The sequence below is a fragment of the Panthera tigris genome, chromosome C2, assembly GCF_018350195.1.
Source record: "Panthera tigris isolate Pti1 chromosome C2, P.tigris_Pti1_mat1.1, whole genome shotgun sequence".
NCBI lineage: Eukaryota > Metazoa > Chordata > Mammalia > Carnivora > Felidae > Panthera > Panthera tigris.
The window spans coordinates 61,467,140-61,481,772 of NC_056668.1; the positions used below are offsets into that span (position 1 = coordinate 61,467,140).

The 14,633-nt window shown below is 39.3% G+C and overlaps 1 protein-coding gene across 4 annotated transcripts in view; it reads right to left on the reverse strand.

Annotated features, from left to right (window-relative positions):
* Positions 1 to 14,633, reverse strand: part of LOC102957482 (limbic system associated membrane protein) — a 649,275-nt gene that overhangs the window by 20,337 nt on the left and 614,305 nt on the right. For 3 of the 4 annotated variants that reach the window (XM_007098640.3, XM_042999166.1, XM_042999167.1), the window contains exons 5-7: positions 14,240 to 14,360; positions 13,605 to 13,753; positions 6,595 to 6,630 (exon numbers count right to left, since the gene is read on the reverse strand). In XM_007098640.3, the coding sequence (XP_007098702.1) occupies positions 6,595 to 6,630; positions 13,605 to 13,753; positions 14,240 to 14,360 (306 nt within the window). The remainder of the gene's footprint in view (positions 1 to 6,594; positions 6,631 to 13,604; positions 13,754 to 14,239; positions 14,361 to 14,633) is intronic. The other variant, XM_007098641.3, reaches the window with a different exon arrangement.

Genomic DNA, 14,633 nt, shown 5'->3' on the forward strand with positions numbered 1-14,633 from the left:
AGAAGTAGATGCGTCCTCCAGATAGATGAGATAATGGCTTTGGTTGCATGGCTGCTAACCAGTGTTTACAAGTGAATGTTAATACTATCAAAACATTTTCTTTGGTTTTATTTGAAGGATGTCAAAGAAAAAGTATATATGTAAAGTGAGGTGACTATGGTATAAAATATAGAGAGAAAGAAAACCACGAAATACAGATAGCAGGAATACAAATTTCAGGTAAAGAAGAATGAAAGAGCCAAGGACCAGACAAAAATTCACGTTTATACTTTGGGGGGCTATCATAGGACACTTGTCAGGAGCTGAGACTCTATTGATGATTGAACTCCAGAAGGAGTATGTATTCTTTCTTTTTAAGCAGTGCCACTTCTTCCTTCAAGGACTCTTGCTCCATATAATGTCTCTGAACCTAGAGCAGAGCTCCCAGGGCAAGAACCTTCTTCCTGGCTACACCCAGAAATGCTCCTCACAACACAACGCTACCCTCCTGCTAAATGGCACGCTGATGCAGACGCCAGGGCATGCTCTGTTGGGGATGCACTCTAAAGACCAGGGAGACCTGCATCAGCATTTTCTGTCCATTCCAGATCCTGGTCTTCTCACACTTTGGGGCATCATGCCAACATTTTCCGCTGCAAATCTCACTGAGCTCTTCTCAGGGATCTTTATTCCTTTTAATTAAAAAGACAAGACTGTCAATTACTTAAACTTAATCCCCAAATGTAATTGTTACTTTGAAAGATTTTTTTCCCCATAAAGCTCATAGAAGAAATATTTCCATCAAATTAAAATTTAGTGGGAGCTGGGATTTTCAAAAAAAATTTTTCATCTCCAAATCCCTGCTGGCTCTAGAAATCTACATAGCACAGCAAAGCCTAAGTACAGGAAGATCACCAGGCAAGGCTGACTGGTGTAGGCAGAAACAGACTAGGGAAGTAGGAAAAAGCATTAGAAAAGAGTCCCAGCACTAAAATTTCTCCTACCTTTAAACTGACGCCGTAGGATTTTTACCCATTTAGCTTGAAGCTAAATGTAAATTCTGAGACAGGTAACACTTCCAAGCCACCGTTGGACATTTAAATAATAATGTGAATAAATTTCAGGTTTATTCTCGGTGGCAAATTTTAACAGGGAGAGAACCAGTATTGTTTAGGAAACAGAACAGAAGCAAGAACGCAGAGCTGAGAAGAATAAGGCACCGAAATGGATTCGACAAAGAGAAGCGCCTGGTACAGCTGGGTCTGAATCACTGGGTTGGCAAGAGAAGTACTGATTCTAGGTGAGGTTTCAGCACAGCTATCCCACTTGGTTCCCAGCCACTGAAGAAAATCAGCCTGTTGCTTCCAGTAAGGGAATTAGACATGGTCATCAGGTATTAGTGTCAGTTCTTAATTATCTTCGTGTGTATTAGTCAGGATCCATGATTTTGCTGTAAACTTGTGTTACCCCTTATCAAGTACTATCAGTAACAGCAAGGCTTTTTCCCCACCAGCTAATGGGAAAGAAGAGATGTATGAGATGTATTTAAAAATTAAAACCCTCCTTGGGACATGCTTGACATTTTTTACCAGAAAAAAGGATAGGTTCTTTAGAGTGATGACTTTGGATCAGTCTGACAGGTGGTAACATGCATGATGGGCGCTCACTGAAAGTTTAAGAGTGTGTGTGTGTGTGTGTGCGCGTGCGTGTGCACGCATGTGTGTCAGACAATAGAGAACCGTGCAGTGTGAAGCTTCTCTAAGTGTACTATGATATTGGTGAAAAATAATAATGTTTGTTATTTGGCCTTGGGTTACTTCCATATTTAAACTTGTTAGCAGTGGGCATTTCAGAAATCTCTAGAATTTGTAATATGTCAAACTGTAATGAAGCCACAATGAACTTGTAGCTAGCTAATATCCAGGCAATCTGATACAAGTATGTCTTTAAATATCAGTACTTCTAAAATTATAAGAAGTATGTGCATCTGAGTATGATTATTTTAAATTCAATATGCTTCCTTTCTGGGAACTTGAAGCTCCCCTTTATTTATTATTTAAAAAACCACTCTGAGCTTGTAGGCATGAAAGATATAATTTCTTTCCCATTTCACAGTTGGAAAAACTGAATTAAAGAGAACAATGCTAGTAATTATCCATGATTAATAGAGGTGTGTATGTAAATCAGCCTGAATAAGTGTGTGAAATTAGATGTGCTGATGCCAGATAGCTCTGCTCATGTTTTTTAAAGATGAATGCTTTCATATAAATCTCTGTGTGAGTTGGGCATACATCTCTGTGTTGAGTATATCTCGAAATAGACTTTGTAAAAGTGTATGGATATTAAGGTAACAGTATTATGTATTACAACCATTATAATACATATTATAATACATATAATTATTCATATAATTATAATACATGTATTATAATACATAAAATAAACTAGATGAGTGTTTAAAATTCATTAGACAGATACATACCTAATGAACACAAATGCATACATAGTGGTTATTTATAATGTACTATAGATTTATATATGTGCCTGGATGCTGTGAGGCATAGACTGGAATTTGGGTGTACTTTGATGATTAAAAATTCTGGGAGATGGTGCATGTTAGTTTTTTAGGATTGTGGGGATTAATTGAGTTAATACATGCCACAGCCCTCAGAACTCTATTGGTATATGAGAAGCCCACTTTCTATGTTAGTTGTTGTTATTATTATTATTACTAGAGATGAAACTGCTATTATAATGAAGAGCTAAAAAGAGACATTTCTCATTGATACCTGGGATAATATCCCACAGAAGATACATAAAGCTATAGGGATTGTCCAGTTATCTTTATAGCATGGTGTGGTTTTAGGATTTTTCTCCCAGTTTTCCTTCCATCCCAGTGGCATCTGATCTTGAGAACCCATTTCTGGGAGTGCCAGGTGAGGGCAGGTATGTCGCCTCCTCCTACTGGAGATGGAATCTGGCTGTTCTGATGCCAGGCCTGCCCAGAACAACACCAGTTGCCCTTCGGGAGAAAACATGCCAGGTGGACTTCAGATTTCTGCAAGCCTGGTTTGTTTGTGGGTTGGATTTTAATTTTTTTTTAAACTTTAATTTTGGGGGGTTTTGTTTTGTTTTCTGAGAAAGCTTTAGACAGCTGTATTAATCATGCAAACCCAGCCATGTGCAATGTGTTTTATCAATGGAAAAACAGGAACTGAATGGCAAGCAGCTGTGAACAAACCCAGTGCAAAGCCTGAACCTGGAAGATAATCTTGACATTTCCCAAACCCGCTAGCCACACGGGGTTAGTGAATGGAAAGGCTGTTCACTTGGGATAAATAATCAGATGGGAGGCAAGCAAGTGAGACACATTCCAGGGTTATTAATTTTTTTTTAAAGTACCAGTGATGGAAGAAGGAGGGGCTGATTGAGCCCAGAGAGTCCCACACTCAAGGGGATTCCTCACTTGAGGGTGATAAAAGTAAAACAATGGTAGTTTGTCCTTGTCCTTTTTCTTCTTGTACTTCACTTTAACTTTCGGAAGCTGGTTTTGTCACTTTATTTTGAAACTGCAGTCCTTCTAAGTGTGAGGGCATCTCTAGGTGAGCTTCCATCTTGAGAGGTTATGCACAAGAAAGCTTATGGGGAGGAGACAAGCAGTATTATCATTTCCCAGTATTCAGAATCCTCAGGAAATGATCTGAGCCTAACAAAGTGAGAAAAGTTCCCTCAGACATTTCGAGCTGACTCTTCCCTCATTTTACAATTCAGTGGATTTTCTGCAGTGATATAGTCAGGAGTAGTTATGCAAATATATGCAATTCAGGACTCATTTCAGAATAAATAAACCTAAATTAAAATTAATGGGAAAAAACACCTATCAGAAACAGATCAAGGATGGAACACTTATTTATTTATATATATCTTTTAAATTAAGAAGCAGGGAAGCACACTGATTTTTTTGTTTTGTTTTGTTTGTGGCAGAATAGGAAAGGACATTTGAAAATTCCTGATTGGCCACAGACAATACAAATTATCCTTTGGTGTAATTCCAGTATTATTATTATCACTGCAGAAAATCAAGCAATATGATGAAGGAAACCCAAGAGAAATACATTTGATTTATTGAGCCTTGTTTTTGTTTAATCACAGCTTGAAGGGGTTTAGGACTGCATTCCTGCTGCGACTCTGATGTTTATCCCCCGTCAGCTTGATGAGCCATGTAGAGTGGGGGTGGGGGAGACCCTCCAATGAAAGACATTAACAACAAAGCAGCTAAAATTAAACATGTATTTCTGTTATTGGAAAATAGGAGAGAAAGTTCTCTTTTTTTGTGATGGGCGGACAAAAAAGGACCTTTGGAACTTTCTCATATTTTCAAAACCCCTGAAGGAAACTGATTGGTTTCATATCCTTCTGGCCATTTGTATCAACCAACTGCTAATAGATACATTAACACTTTAGGGCTGAAATGTAGGATTGTACCTAGATGATGACAATATACAGTATTTAATTAAACAAAGGTATTTTGTGTTATAGATATGACCAACCTGAGGTAGGTAGGCTTTTCATAGATATTTTGGTACTTAAGTGGCACTATAAAAAAGAGTTAAGGATCCTATACGTCAATATTTTTTTTTCCCATGGGATACTGCATTTCACATGGGTTGCCATCTTGCCTGGGCAGAAGAGGAGAAAAGGGGCTGATTTCTACAAGTTAAAGCCCTTGTAAGAGACAGGGAACTTAAAGGGCATTATCTTTCCATACCCACCTCACACATCAGCTATCCCAAGTCTCGATGAACAGCTTTTCAATTTCTACCAGCAGAAGCCCAAAGTATTAGTAGTAAAATAAACTATATTCTCTAGAACTATTGGATCTAAAGAAGCTATCTATTGTCTATCTACAACGTAAAATCAAACTAGGGTCATTCTCCAATCAACAATTCAGTTTGTGGGAAAATATCAAGTTCAACTTGCTTCATTCCTGGCCCAAACTGTTTTTCAATATCCAACAGCTGTCTTTTGTGAATCGTGTCTGACTTTCATTTTGTTCCATGTTATATACATCATAAAGCATGATCAGATAAAATATTTGAGTCTGTGGCTGCAGAACCGCTCCTAGAGAGGATACCTAGAGGCTTAGTGACAGTTTACAAAGCTCGTCTTGGATGTAGCATGACCTCTTTGAAGATATTATCCATTGGGACAAATGTGTATGTATGTGTTTGTCACATCAAGATATTTGCAAGATGTCAACATGATAAAATGGTGTCAGTCTCTGCAGCAACACTCGAAGATAAATGTCTTAAAATAATTGTGTCATGTCAGGAATTCAAAATGGGATATTTTCCATGAACACTAAGTTTCATGTCAAGTCTAAAAAACAGGCACATTTTAAGTCTTATTTTTAGTAGTTGGGATAAGAAACAGATTTCATTAATGTTTTAAGGAAGGATTTTATTCAACAGAGTTCTTCTATAAATAGTTTGGACCCTTCTTAAAATTTAAGAGCAACTTTTTTATTAAGCTGTCTAGTTGATCCTTGAAACCCTGCAATTCTCATTGCAAATATAATTAAAATAAGTTTGCATATATGTGAATACATACATATGTAAAACATAACATTATTGACACTCTGAATATCCTCACCCAATTTTGGCCTAATTTTTAGTTTGGATGAGTGTTAATGAAACATGATCTGTCTTCAAACTTATAAAACAGCAGCTTTCTACCTTTAATTCTGAGCACATTTCTTTTATAGTGTATACAATAATCTTGTTTAATTGGATTTATTTTTTCCACATGAGGCCCCGCATGGCCTACTTTCCATTTTTTCTCAGGTCTTTGAGTGTTATTTGCAAATCACTTTTCTGGAATTTAATTTCAATGGTAGGTTGGTTTCATTTCAGATTTTTTTGTATTGTTTTAATTTTATTTGCCAATTTGCCTTTAAATAGCCTTAAGCTAGAAGGCTGGGGCTGCAACTTGCATCTAAATGTGATGTAGGAGGCAAAATTTAATTTGGGTGTGGAGAAAGTTTTATGAAAAGGAATACAGAATGACTACCTTATTTTTTCATTTGTGCTTTCTAAAATAGTTATGTTTAAAAGGAAAAGCCCCCGCACTGGCCACAATTTTAAGAAAAGTTAATGTCCTTGTAATCTGGTTGAGTTCAAACTTTGGCAGTAGTAGATAAATTCATTTTTTAAGTAATACCAATGACTTGAGATTCGGATTGTATAAGCCTCCAAATGTGTGGGTGGTCAGTTAGAGGATTCATATTTTTATGAGCTACAGAACTTAACTGGCTGTGTTCCAAATATGTGAGTTCATAGTTACCTGTAATACATATTAATTGAAGAGAGAATTGCTTTCTGAGCTTAGCATCTCCCTAGCTACTCACCTACTTAAGTCAGATAAAGAATCTGTTACATGTCTATCAACTGGTGTGGGGACAATTGATCAACTTTCTTTTGAAGGTTTAAAGAAAAAAAAAAGGTTTCTATTGTATGTGAATGTTGTGAATATGTATCCCCCTTTGTGTGTTTTGCACATTATGGATGATGGAGAATGACCCAGCAACAGAACTACAGTCATAAAAATCATACTGACCTTGAATGGGATGGGGGATTGTGGGTGAAACACGCTCTAAAGGGGAAAAAATAGTAAGCATCATGGAGAGTTTATATAGATCTATCTGTATATTTATATCTTACTCATGCTTAGCTACTCAGATAACTATAGAGCACATAAATTTCCATGCCTATAGGATAGTATCTCCTATAAAGCATTTGTCTGTTCTTCCTGCCAACACTAAATTATCAGAAAGTTATTGCTAAAATTTTAAATCCAAAGCTTTAAAAAAATTAGAGTAGGAAACGACATCTTACTGTGGTAACCCTACAAACAGGATCTTACCCTACACTGAAAAAAAACTCACTACCAAAATTACAATTTTTCTGGAGGGCTGGGTTGAAGGTATTTAAATTGGCAGTGATCACAGTCAGTCATGCATCTTCGCGTCCTGGTTCTGGTCTCTTTAACTCAGGACAGATGGACCCATGATAGCTAAGGACTCCTTTCCTCTCCCTAAGCCCTACAGCTCATATCAGCTTTAGCCAAGTATGTGGAAAATTTATTTGGGAAATACTAATTCAACTTTTCCCTCAGGTTTTTATTTCCACACTTCTAATACCAGTGCGCGAGTAATGCCAAGGAAATAAGCAAATTGGCATGGTATTATTTCATTCTGTCTTTTCTTTAATACCACTCTCTTGCAATAATACAATCTCACCTGAAATTTGATCAACCAATCAAATTTACTTGATGATACATCCCGTGGAGTAAGAAAAGTGTTCTTTTGGACACATAGGTTTGAGCTTATGTGTCCCTCACAGTCCCATCCCCAAGCTGCTGATCATAAGTTGAATGTGCTGACAGAGCTCAGGCTTTAGGCATCCTGTATTTGTCTTATCAAAACCCCAGGTTTAACTCTAAATCCTCCTCTGAGGCTCTTTCAGAAAGGTAGAATGGTGTATTAGGACTAGGATGCATTACTACTGCCCCTAAACCCTATAATGCAACATAATTAGCACACACTTTACATTCCTCCTAGCCATTTGGTTAAATAAAGACTAATGATAAATTGAAGTAAACAAAAACCAAAACCATAAAGAGAAAAGCATATGTGCATATTCAAACTTGACCTGCCTGCCATCTTGTACCATATGTCTAGAAAGAGTAGATTTTGCCTGGAATTTGGACACTCAATACATCTGGATGCCAAGAAAACCCTGACTCCTTGTAGAGTGAGCCTTTCTCTAGCTTGCCTGAAAGTTGTAACTTAAATGCCAAAGTTTGCTAAGTGCATTAAGATAGAACAGGTCAATAGTAGCGCGGCAAACAACTGTGCCTTAGTTACACAAGTGTCAAGTAGAAAAATGGTTTAAACCTCCACTGGTTATTTGGTATTAAGTTTTCAGCTTTGAAATTAAATAGCTAAACTGCTTTCCGCATTTATGTAGCAGTTGGAGACTACTGTCCCATACTATACTCTATCCACTGTACTTTATTTTTTATTATCACTATTATTATTCAGACTGTTTAAATGACTCAGCTTAATATTTTCTCATCACACTGTTCACAGCTGGGTAAATGCACTCTGCCCTCCTTTCCACAAGACCATTTGTATTGCTAAAATCATCTCCCCCACCCTCCTTGGTTCCCAGCTTGTTATTATCATCTTAGCTCCACCCTGTTATCATCATCTTATCCCTATCACGCCCCATTAGTTACTCTCATTCTTGAATTCCACCCTACTGACTTATTCTTTAGATGCTTCCCAGTCCCAGCTTTTTATCCTTATTCCTCCCCCATCACTCTGCTGCATTTTATAATTTTGCCATGGTTTGTAGGCTCTTGTTCGAGTGTAAAGTGAAGCGACATCACTTAAAATGTAGAAGAAATTCTTTGACTTTTGATAATCAAAAGTAGGGGAGGACAGAAACTTTGGTGCTATGTGCTTTGTCTTTTGGTTGCTAATATTTGGGGGAGGTCAGCATCGCTAAGCAGCTATTTTGGAAGGTTTGAGGAACAGAGCCCTAAGGCTGACCCCAGAACTAGAGGCTGTGGCTCTTAGTAAGTCCCTTAACTCTGATCTTTGGTTTCTTATCTGCCAAATGTACGTGTGTGTGCATATGTGTGTGTATGTATGTGTGTGTTATTGGTTGATTCTGTTGGGACACCAATGAGAAACTGTTAAGTGGGGGCATTACACTTCACAAGGAAAACCTTTGATATAAAAGCACTTAAATGGCAAAGGCTAGAGCTGATTGTAAGGTGTATATAGAGTGGTAATTTGTTAACCCAAATATGATTTTCTTTTCTTTTCCAATGGGTATTGCAGATGTTCGGTAAACTTTCTGGAAGTCAGCATATGCCATGCCTATTCTTGAAACTAAATCTAGTCCCAGTGCCCATCTATTTCCTATAGTAGCCACAGAGAGCCCTTTTAAAGTTTGCAGCCGGTGTTTCAAACTACATGAGGGTAGTGCTCAAATGGCTGCTCACACTGTTTTATTATGTGGCATCTAGAAGTAGCTGGTTAAGAGGCTTTGCCAAGTCTTAACTAACTTCATCAAGTGGTATATATTTAAACTCCAGGCCCCCAAGATAACAACTTAAAATGGTTTCTAAACAAGCGGGGGAGGCGCTCATTTTAAGGGCTCTCTCCAGTGCTGGGTTGCTTAGGTAATACTTGAGATTTAATCAAGTATAGGTTTACAAGTTAATTATCTTTTAAAATAAAAAGAGAATTTGAAAACCTCCTACACACTGATGTGGTATGGCTCAATGTAGATTTCTTTGCATTTTTAATTTTTTTTGTACTTAATAGCTTCAATACTTTACCAATCGATACATTTCTCTAAAATAGAAGGTAATTGATCAGTACAGTAGGAGTATTCTTTAACATGTGGGAATATTCCTAGGGTCAAAAGCTGACCACGAGGCTGGAATATGAGTTAGGAATCTCACTGTGACAAAGATTAACCAATGATCTAACTACTCCAGTGGACCCATTCCATGGGGGTCAATGGAAATGGAAATGAGAGGTGGCAGAAACAGTGAGGTGGGAAGGGATATGACAATATCTAGTCATGGAGAGACCTCATTAAGTGAAAAAAGGAGAAAGAAATTAGATGTCTCCTCACTTCCAGACTACAAAAGATACATCTCCTAACATTTTCTCCACATACACCAATCTAGGTAACACATTGATCTAGAGCCTGGATTTGAGAGTTAAATGAGATCATGTATGTTAAGGGTTTAGCACATGTTCAGAGTACCTTGTTAAGCATTCACTTCATCAGAAGTGATGACATTAAAATCATCAACCCATCCTCCCTCCCCATCCATTGCTTTAAAAGTAACTCAACATAAACACGGAAACAAGATAGGTTTCCCTTGTGGGTACATTGTAGTCATCAGTGTGGAAATACAGAATCTGCTATGTTACATATGCTGACAATGGACCTTCTCTTGGCATCAATAGAAGCCAAAGTCTTCCTCTAGGCGCTGCATGTCCCCATAGCTGATGAGGACTAAGGGGCTGAATCTTTGCCTGTACACACTGTCCCATGGGATGAATGTGTTCAGAAAAAAATATACAATGTAACGCTTTGCCCAGGATGAAGAAAAACATCTAAGCTTGGATATAATATAGGCTGAGGTGGTACAGATCCTTGACAAACAATGCTAGAATGTGTGGAGAACAGAACAAATGAGAAAAGAATGCTTCCACTAGCTTAGGAAAAAATTACTAGGCATACAATGTATTCTTGCACTTTCCTTCAATTATTTTGACCCCCTTGGAGATCAATATTTGAATAGAGTGGAGAAGTATATGTACGCATGTGGTGGAGGACAAGATGGATCAGTGACCGCAAATTGACACTGCGCAAAGAGTCAGCACGTGTTACTGTGGTGGACACTGAAAATGTGCTGACGCACCAATGAAGACAGATCATCGCGAACTCTTCAGGGGCTCCAGTTCTACGTGCTGCCTCTTTCTGGCGGGCAGTAGCTCACCACCTGCCTGGTCTGCTCTGGACTGGCTGGTCAGCACAGCACCCCGCTGCCCACACAGTGCTCTCTGTCAGGGTTGCGGCAGCCGCCCCCCCTCCCCTCCCAGGCCTCGCCCCCCTCCTGACCCTGTTCCGTGCAAAAGTGCCGCTGCCAGCGGCGTCTTCCTTCTACCCATTAAACCCATCTACTTTGAGTCTAAGTAATGAGCAATCTGTTCACATAGGTACTTTTTTTTTTTTTTTTCCCGTTTCCCCACCTCCTCCCTCTCTCTCTCTTGCCTGTGTGAAGTAGGCTGCCGTACAGCTGTATTCCCAAGGAATGAAGGATGTAGCAATGCGCCTCCCAAAACTAAATGGTCATGGAGGGGTGGCCGAGGCAGAAGTGCCCTTCCCGTATGTAAGAAGCACAGCTTCCCCTTTGGAATGTCCACACTTAGGGGCGCCTGGGTGGCTCAGCCGGTTAAGCATTCGACTTCCGTTCAGATCATGATCTCCTGGCTCATGGCTCCTGAGTTCGAGCCCCCCACGGGGCTCTGTGTCTGTGCTGACGGCGCTGAGCCTGGAGCCTGCTTCGAATTCCGTGTCTCCCTCTCTCTCTTCCTCTCCCCTGCTTGAGCTTTCTCTCTCTCTCTCTCTCTCTCAACTCTCTCTTTCTCTCTCAAAAATAAAATGAACATTAAAACAAACCCGAAATGTCCACATTTAGGCCTTGGGTCTAAGAAAGCGGGCAGTAGGTTCACTAATTTTTAGCATTATGCCTCCTAACTTCCCCATTAGGTGGGAGATCAGCTCTGAACTCCACGGTGATGCACATGCTGCTAAATGCAGAGCTAGTGCCTGGGAGGGGGGGCGGGGTGCGGTGTTCTGTGGAGGGCAGTGTGGGCCCGCGGGGAAGTAGAGCCCCGTTAATCACTGTGCTGTGCACTTCTCAAACGTGTAATTGAAAGTGACTTCTGTGAAGTCATCGGGACAATATGATTATGATACACATGCATAATTAGGCGATTCCAGCTTACAAACAGAAATTCTCTAAGATTCTTGTCTTGGCATTTCTTAATTTTACTGGGTTGAGTCCTTTAAATGGACTTTGATGCATAGGGCAAGGGTATGAAAGGCCTTGAGGTTACCATGGGCACCAGCAGACAAGCAGTATCTCCATTATCTCTGACCTAGTCCATGCCTCCTGGAGTATTCCACCCTTCCATCCTCTTTACCCTCCTCTCTCTCAGTCAGTAGGTGTCATTTTATTTATCATTTGAAATATATCATTAGCACATTTCTTCCTCTGGATGGGATACAACGAGAAGATGCTTTAATGCAAATTATAGTTCCTTACTTTCTCTAACTAATCCAGTTGTCCCACTTTCTCTTTTCGAACCCCTATAAAACTTATTAAGTGTATGTTGTTCTACTTAACCAGGTTACCTTAGATATGTCAGAATCCCAAATTCAGGGTTGAGGCTGTTTGCACCACCACCCCCCTCCCCACTTACGGAATCCCTGATGTCAAGAGTGAAACAGGTAACTACATTTCTTAATAATTATCTTCTCAAGTGTTTTGAGATATTGGTGCCTCTAGCTGAAGTGAAGAACACTGATGTTTGGTCCTTGGAGACAAGTAAACAGCAATATGAATTTTAAACTTCATATTAAAATTCATATGAATTTTAAACTTAAGCACTTGTATAGCTGTATCCCATCAAACTGTTATAGACTGAAGTCAATGGCAGTTATGGGTGAGAAATTGAAGGCCAAATTTAGCATAGTTTGTGGTGTTTTTTTTTTTTTTTAAAGAGTTGGGTCTTGAGCAGTTAGAAAATGGCTTTAATACTGCATCTTAAGAGAACTCTCACTTAAATTGATTTTTCTCATGTATATATTATATATATATTATACATATAATATATATATATTTTTTTTTCCTTGAAGGCTCATCTAAGATAAAGAAAGATAGAGACATCTCTCTTAGTCATAATATTTCTAGATTTTCCAACTGAATCTGTGCAGAAGAAAAATTCCTAGTGGATTGTTATTCCAAAATCATACTAGTAAAGTTTTTGGACTTTGTCTTTTAGTCCAAATAAAATTTCTGGTCCAGCATGTGCTAACTAACTCTTGTGTTTGTTTTACTTATCCTTATAAACATTTCTCTAATCCAAATGTATCGTCTTCTCCTAATTTCACCCATCCGTTTCTCAGGGGCGTTTGTGTCTATGCTTGTAGCCATCAGGCAGGGGGTCAGATACCCGAAGGTTAACAGCTGCTAAAGGGCAAGGGTCCAAGGTGCGCTCTCCTAGTAACACCAGTAAGCTAAAACAACTGAGTCCTCCTCAGTCGGCCTGAGGATCTTCTCTGCTCTGTGGATGCTCCTCTCTCCCACCATTTTATCTCTTCCAAAAATATGTGAGACAAGTAATGTTCCCTGCTGTCATATGGAAACCTTTCTGCAACCATTTTTCCTCTTTTAGATTTTATATGATGTTTTAATCATTCATTCCACCTTTCTCTTGTGTTGTTAAAAATACGCTTCCTTTTCCCAGCCTCTCCCTTCCCCCAGCACCTTATCCATCCTCACGGACTATATCTTCTTCAATCACTCTCACCAGTGCCATTTTTTAACTGCCATCTATTTTCCAGGATCTTACATCACCTCTGTTCCTTAAAAGATCATCACCAAAGAGATTTCTGTTCTCTGAGTATTCTTACAGTTAAATCAACCAGGCAAAAACAAAACTAAAAAACAAACAAAAAACAAAATAAACAAAAAACCCCCAAAACCAGCAACAACAAAAAAAACCACAAGGCAGTTATCAAAAGGAAGCCAGGAAATAGAAACGTTATTTGATTTGTAAATCTTGCCCTATGCATAGGGATTGAAGTCCTGTGTTTTTGTTTCAGTGACTGGATTCTTATTTTTGTGTATGTTTACCTTTAATAGGTAAGGTTGAAGGTGAGGTAAAGGAATGCTTTTCAAGCTTTCCACGGGAGCACTCACTTGACTGAATTCTCCCGAGTCAGGCCCTACTTTGGCATACTTACTGAAAAGGACTAGGCTGGCATTGGTGACCCCCAGATTGTTGGCAGCCACGCAGGTATAGTTGCCATAGTGCTCCTCAGTGACGTTGGTCACCGTCAGGGAGGACTGGCCCTCCGTGCTCTTAATCTCAAGGCCATTAGCACTGTTTATCCTAAGAGTTCAAAAACAGAAGAGTAAAAAGAAACACTGATGAAAACTTGGTGTAGCAATCCCTTTTTCATCATATTGGAGGACATGGAGAGAAATGTAATAACAGCTTGTTCCCTGCTCAATTTCTCATTTTAATCGTGCAACTCTGTATTATCAGAACCGATGTCTACCGACAGAGAAGACTTAAGAATGGATGAGTTTCACTGAGCTTTGGCTTCTGCTCCAGGCAAGAAAGACATACAGGTGGAGACATACAGAAAGACATACAGGTGGCTTAATACCCATTAAACCAGCTACTTCACTCTTTGCATGTAACTTGAATGCTCTGGGGCTTCAGATTAAGAACTACAGGCCTCTAAGCACTTGATAAACAGATTTAGAAAATGAAGAGTCTAATAGTATAGACTCACATAATTACAGCAGGGCTAGGTTCTGTCCCTAGGACCACCTAGTGGAACAACTGGGGCGTGGCACGTTTGGCACATACCTGGTGTCATCCCGGTACCACTCAAAGTCAGGCGCAGGCACTGCTGAGGCCTCGCATTTGAGTGAAGCTTTCCGTCCTGTGGTGGCTTCATTGCTCTTGGATTCTGTGATAGTGGGAGGATCTGGAGAAAAGACGGGCACACAGTTTACATGAAAGTCAGAGGGTGCTGTGGAATTTCCACGCAAGAAGGAATCAGAAAGGACAATCTGATTGGAGAGCTGCACGAAAGGAAGTCTTAAAATCCTCATTTACAAGAATTTTGTGATCACCTGAATGAATGGGACTGATCACTAGAAAACTAAATAAAATGAGAGATGATTAATGAAACTGTGGACTTGCTTTTCCTAAATGGGACGCTTAACAGGGTTTTATGGCAATGGAATAGGATTTCTGT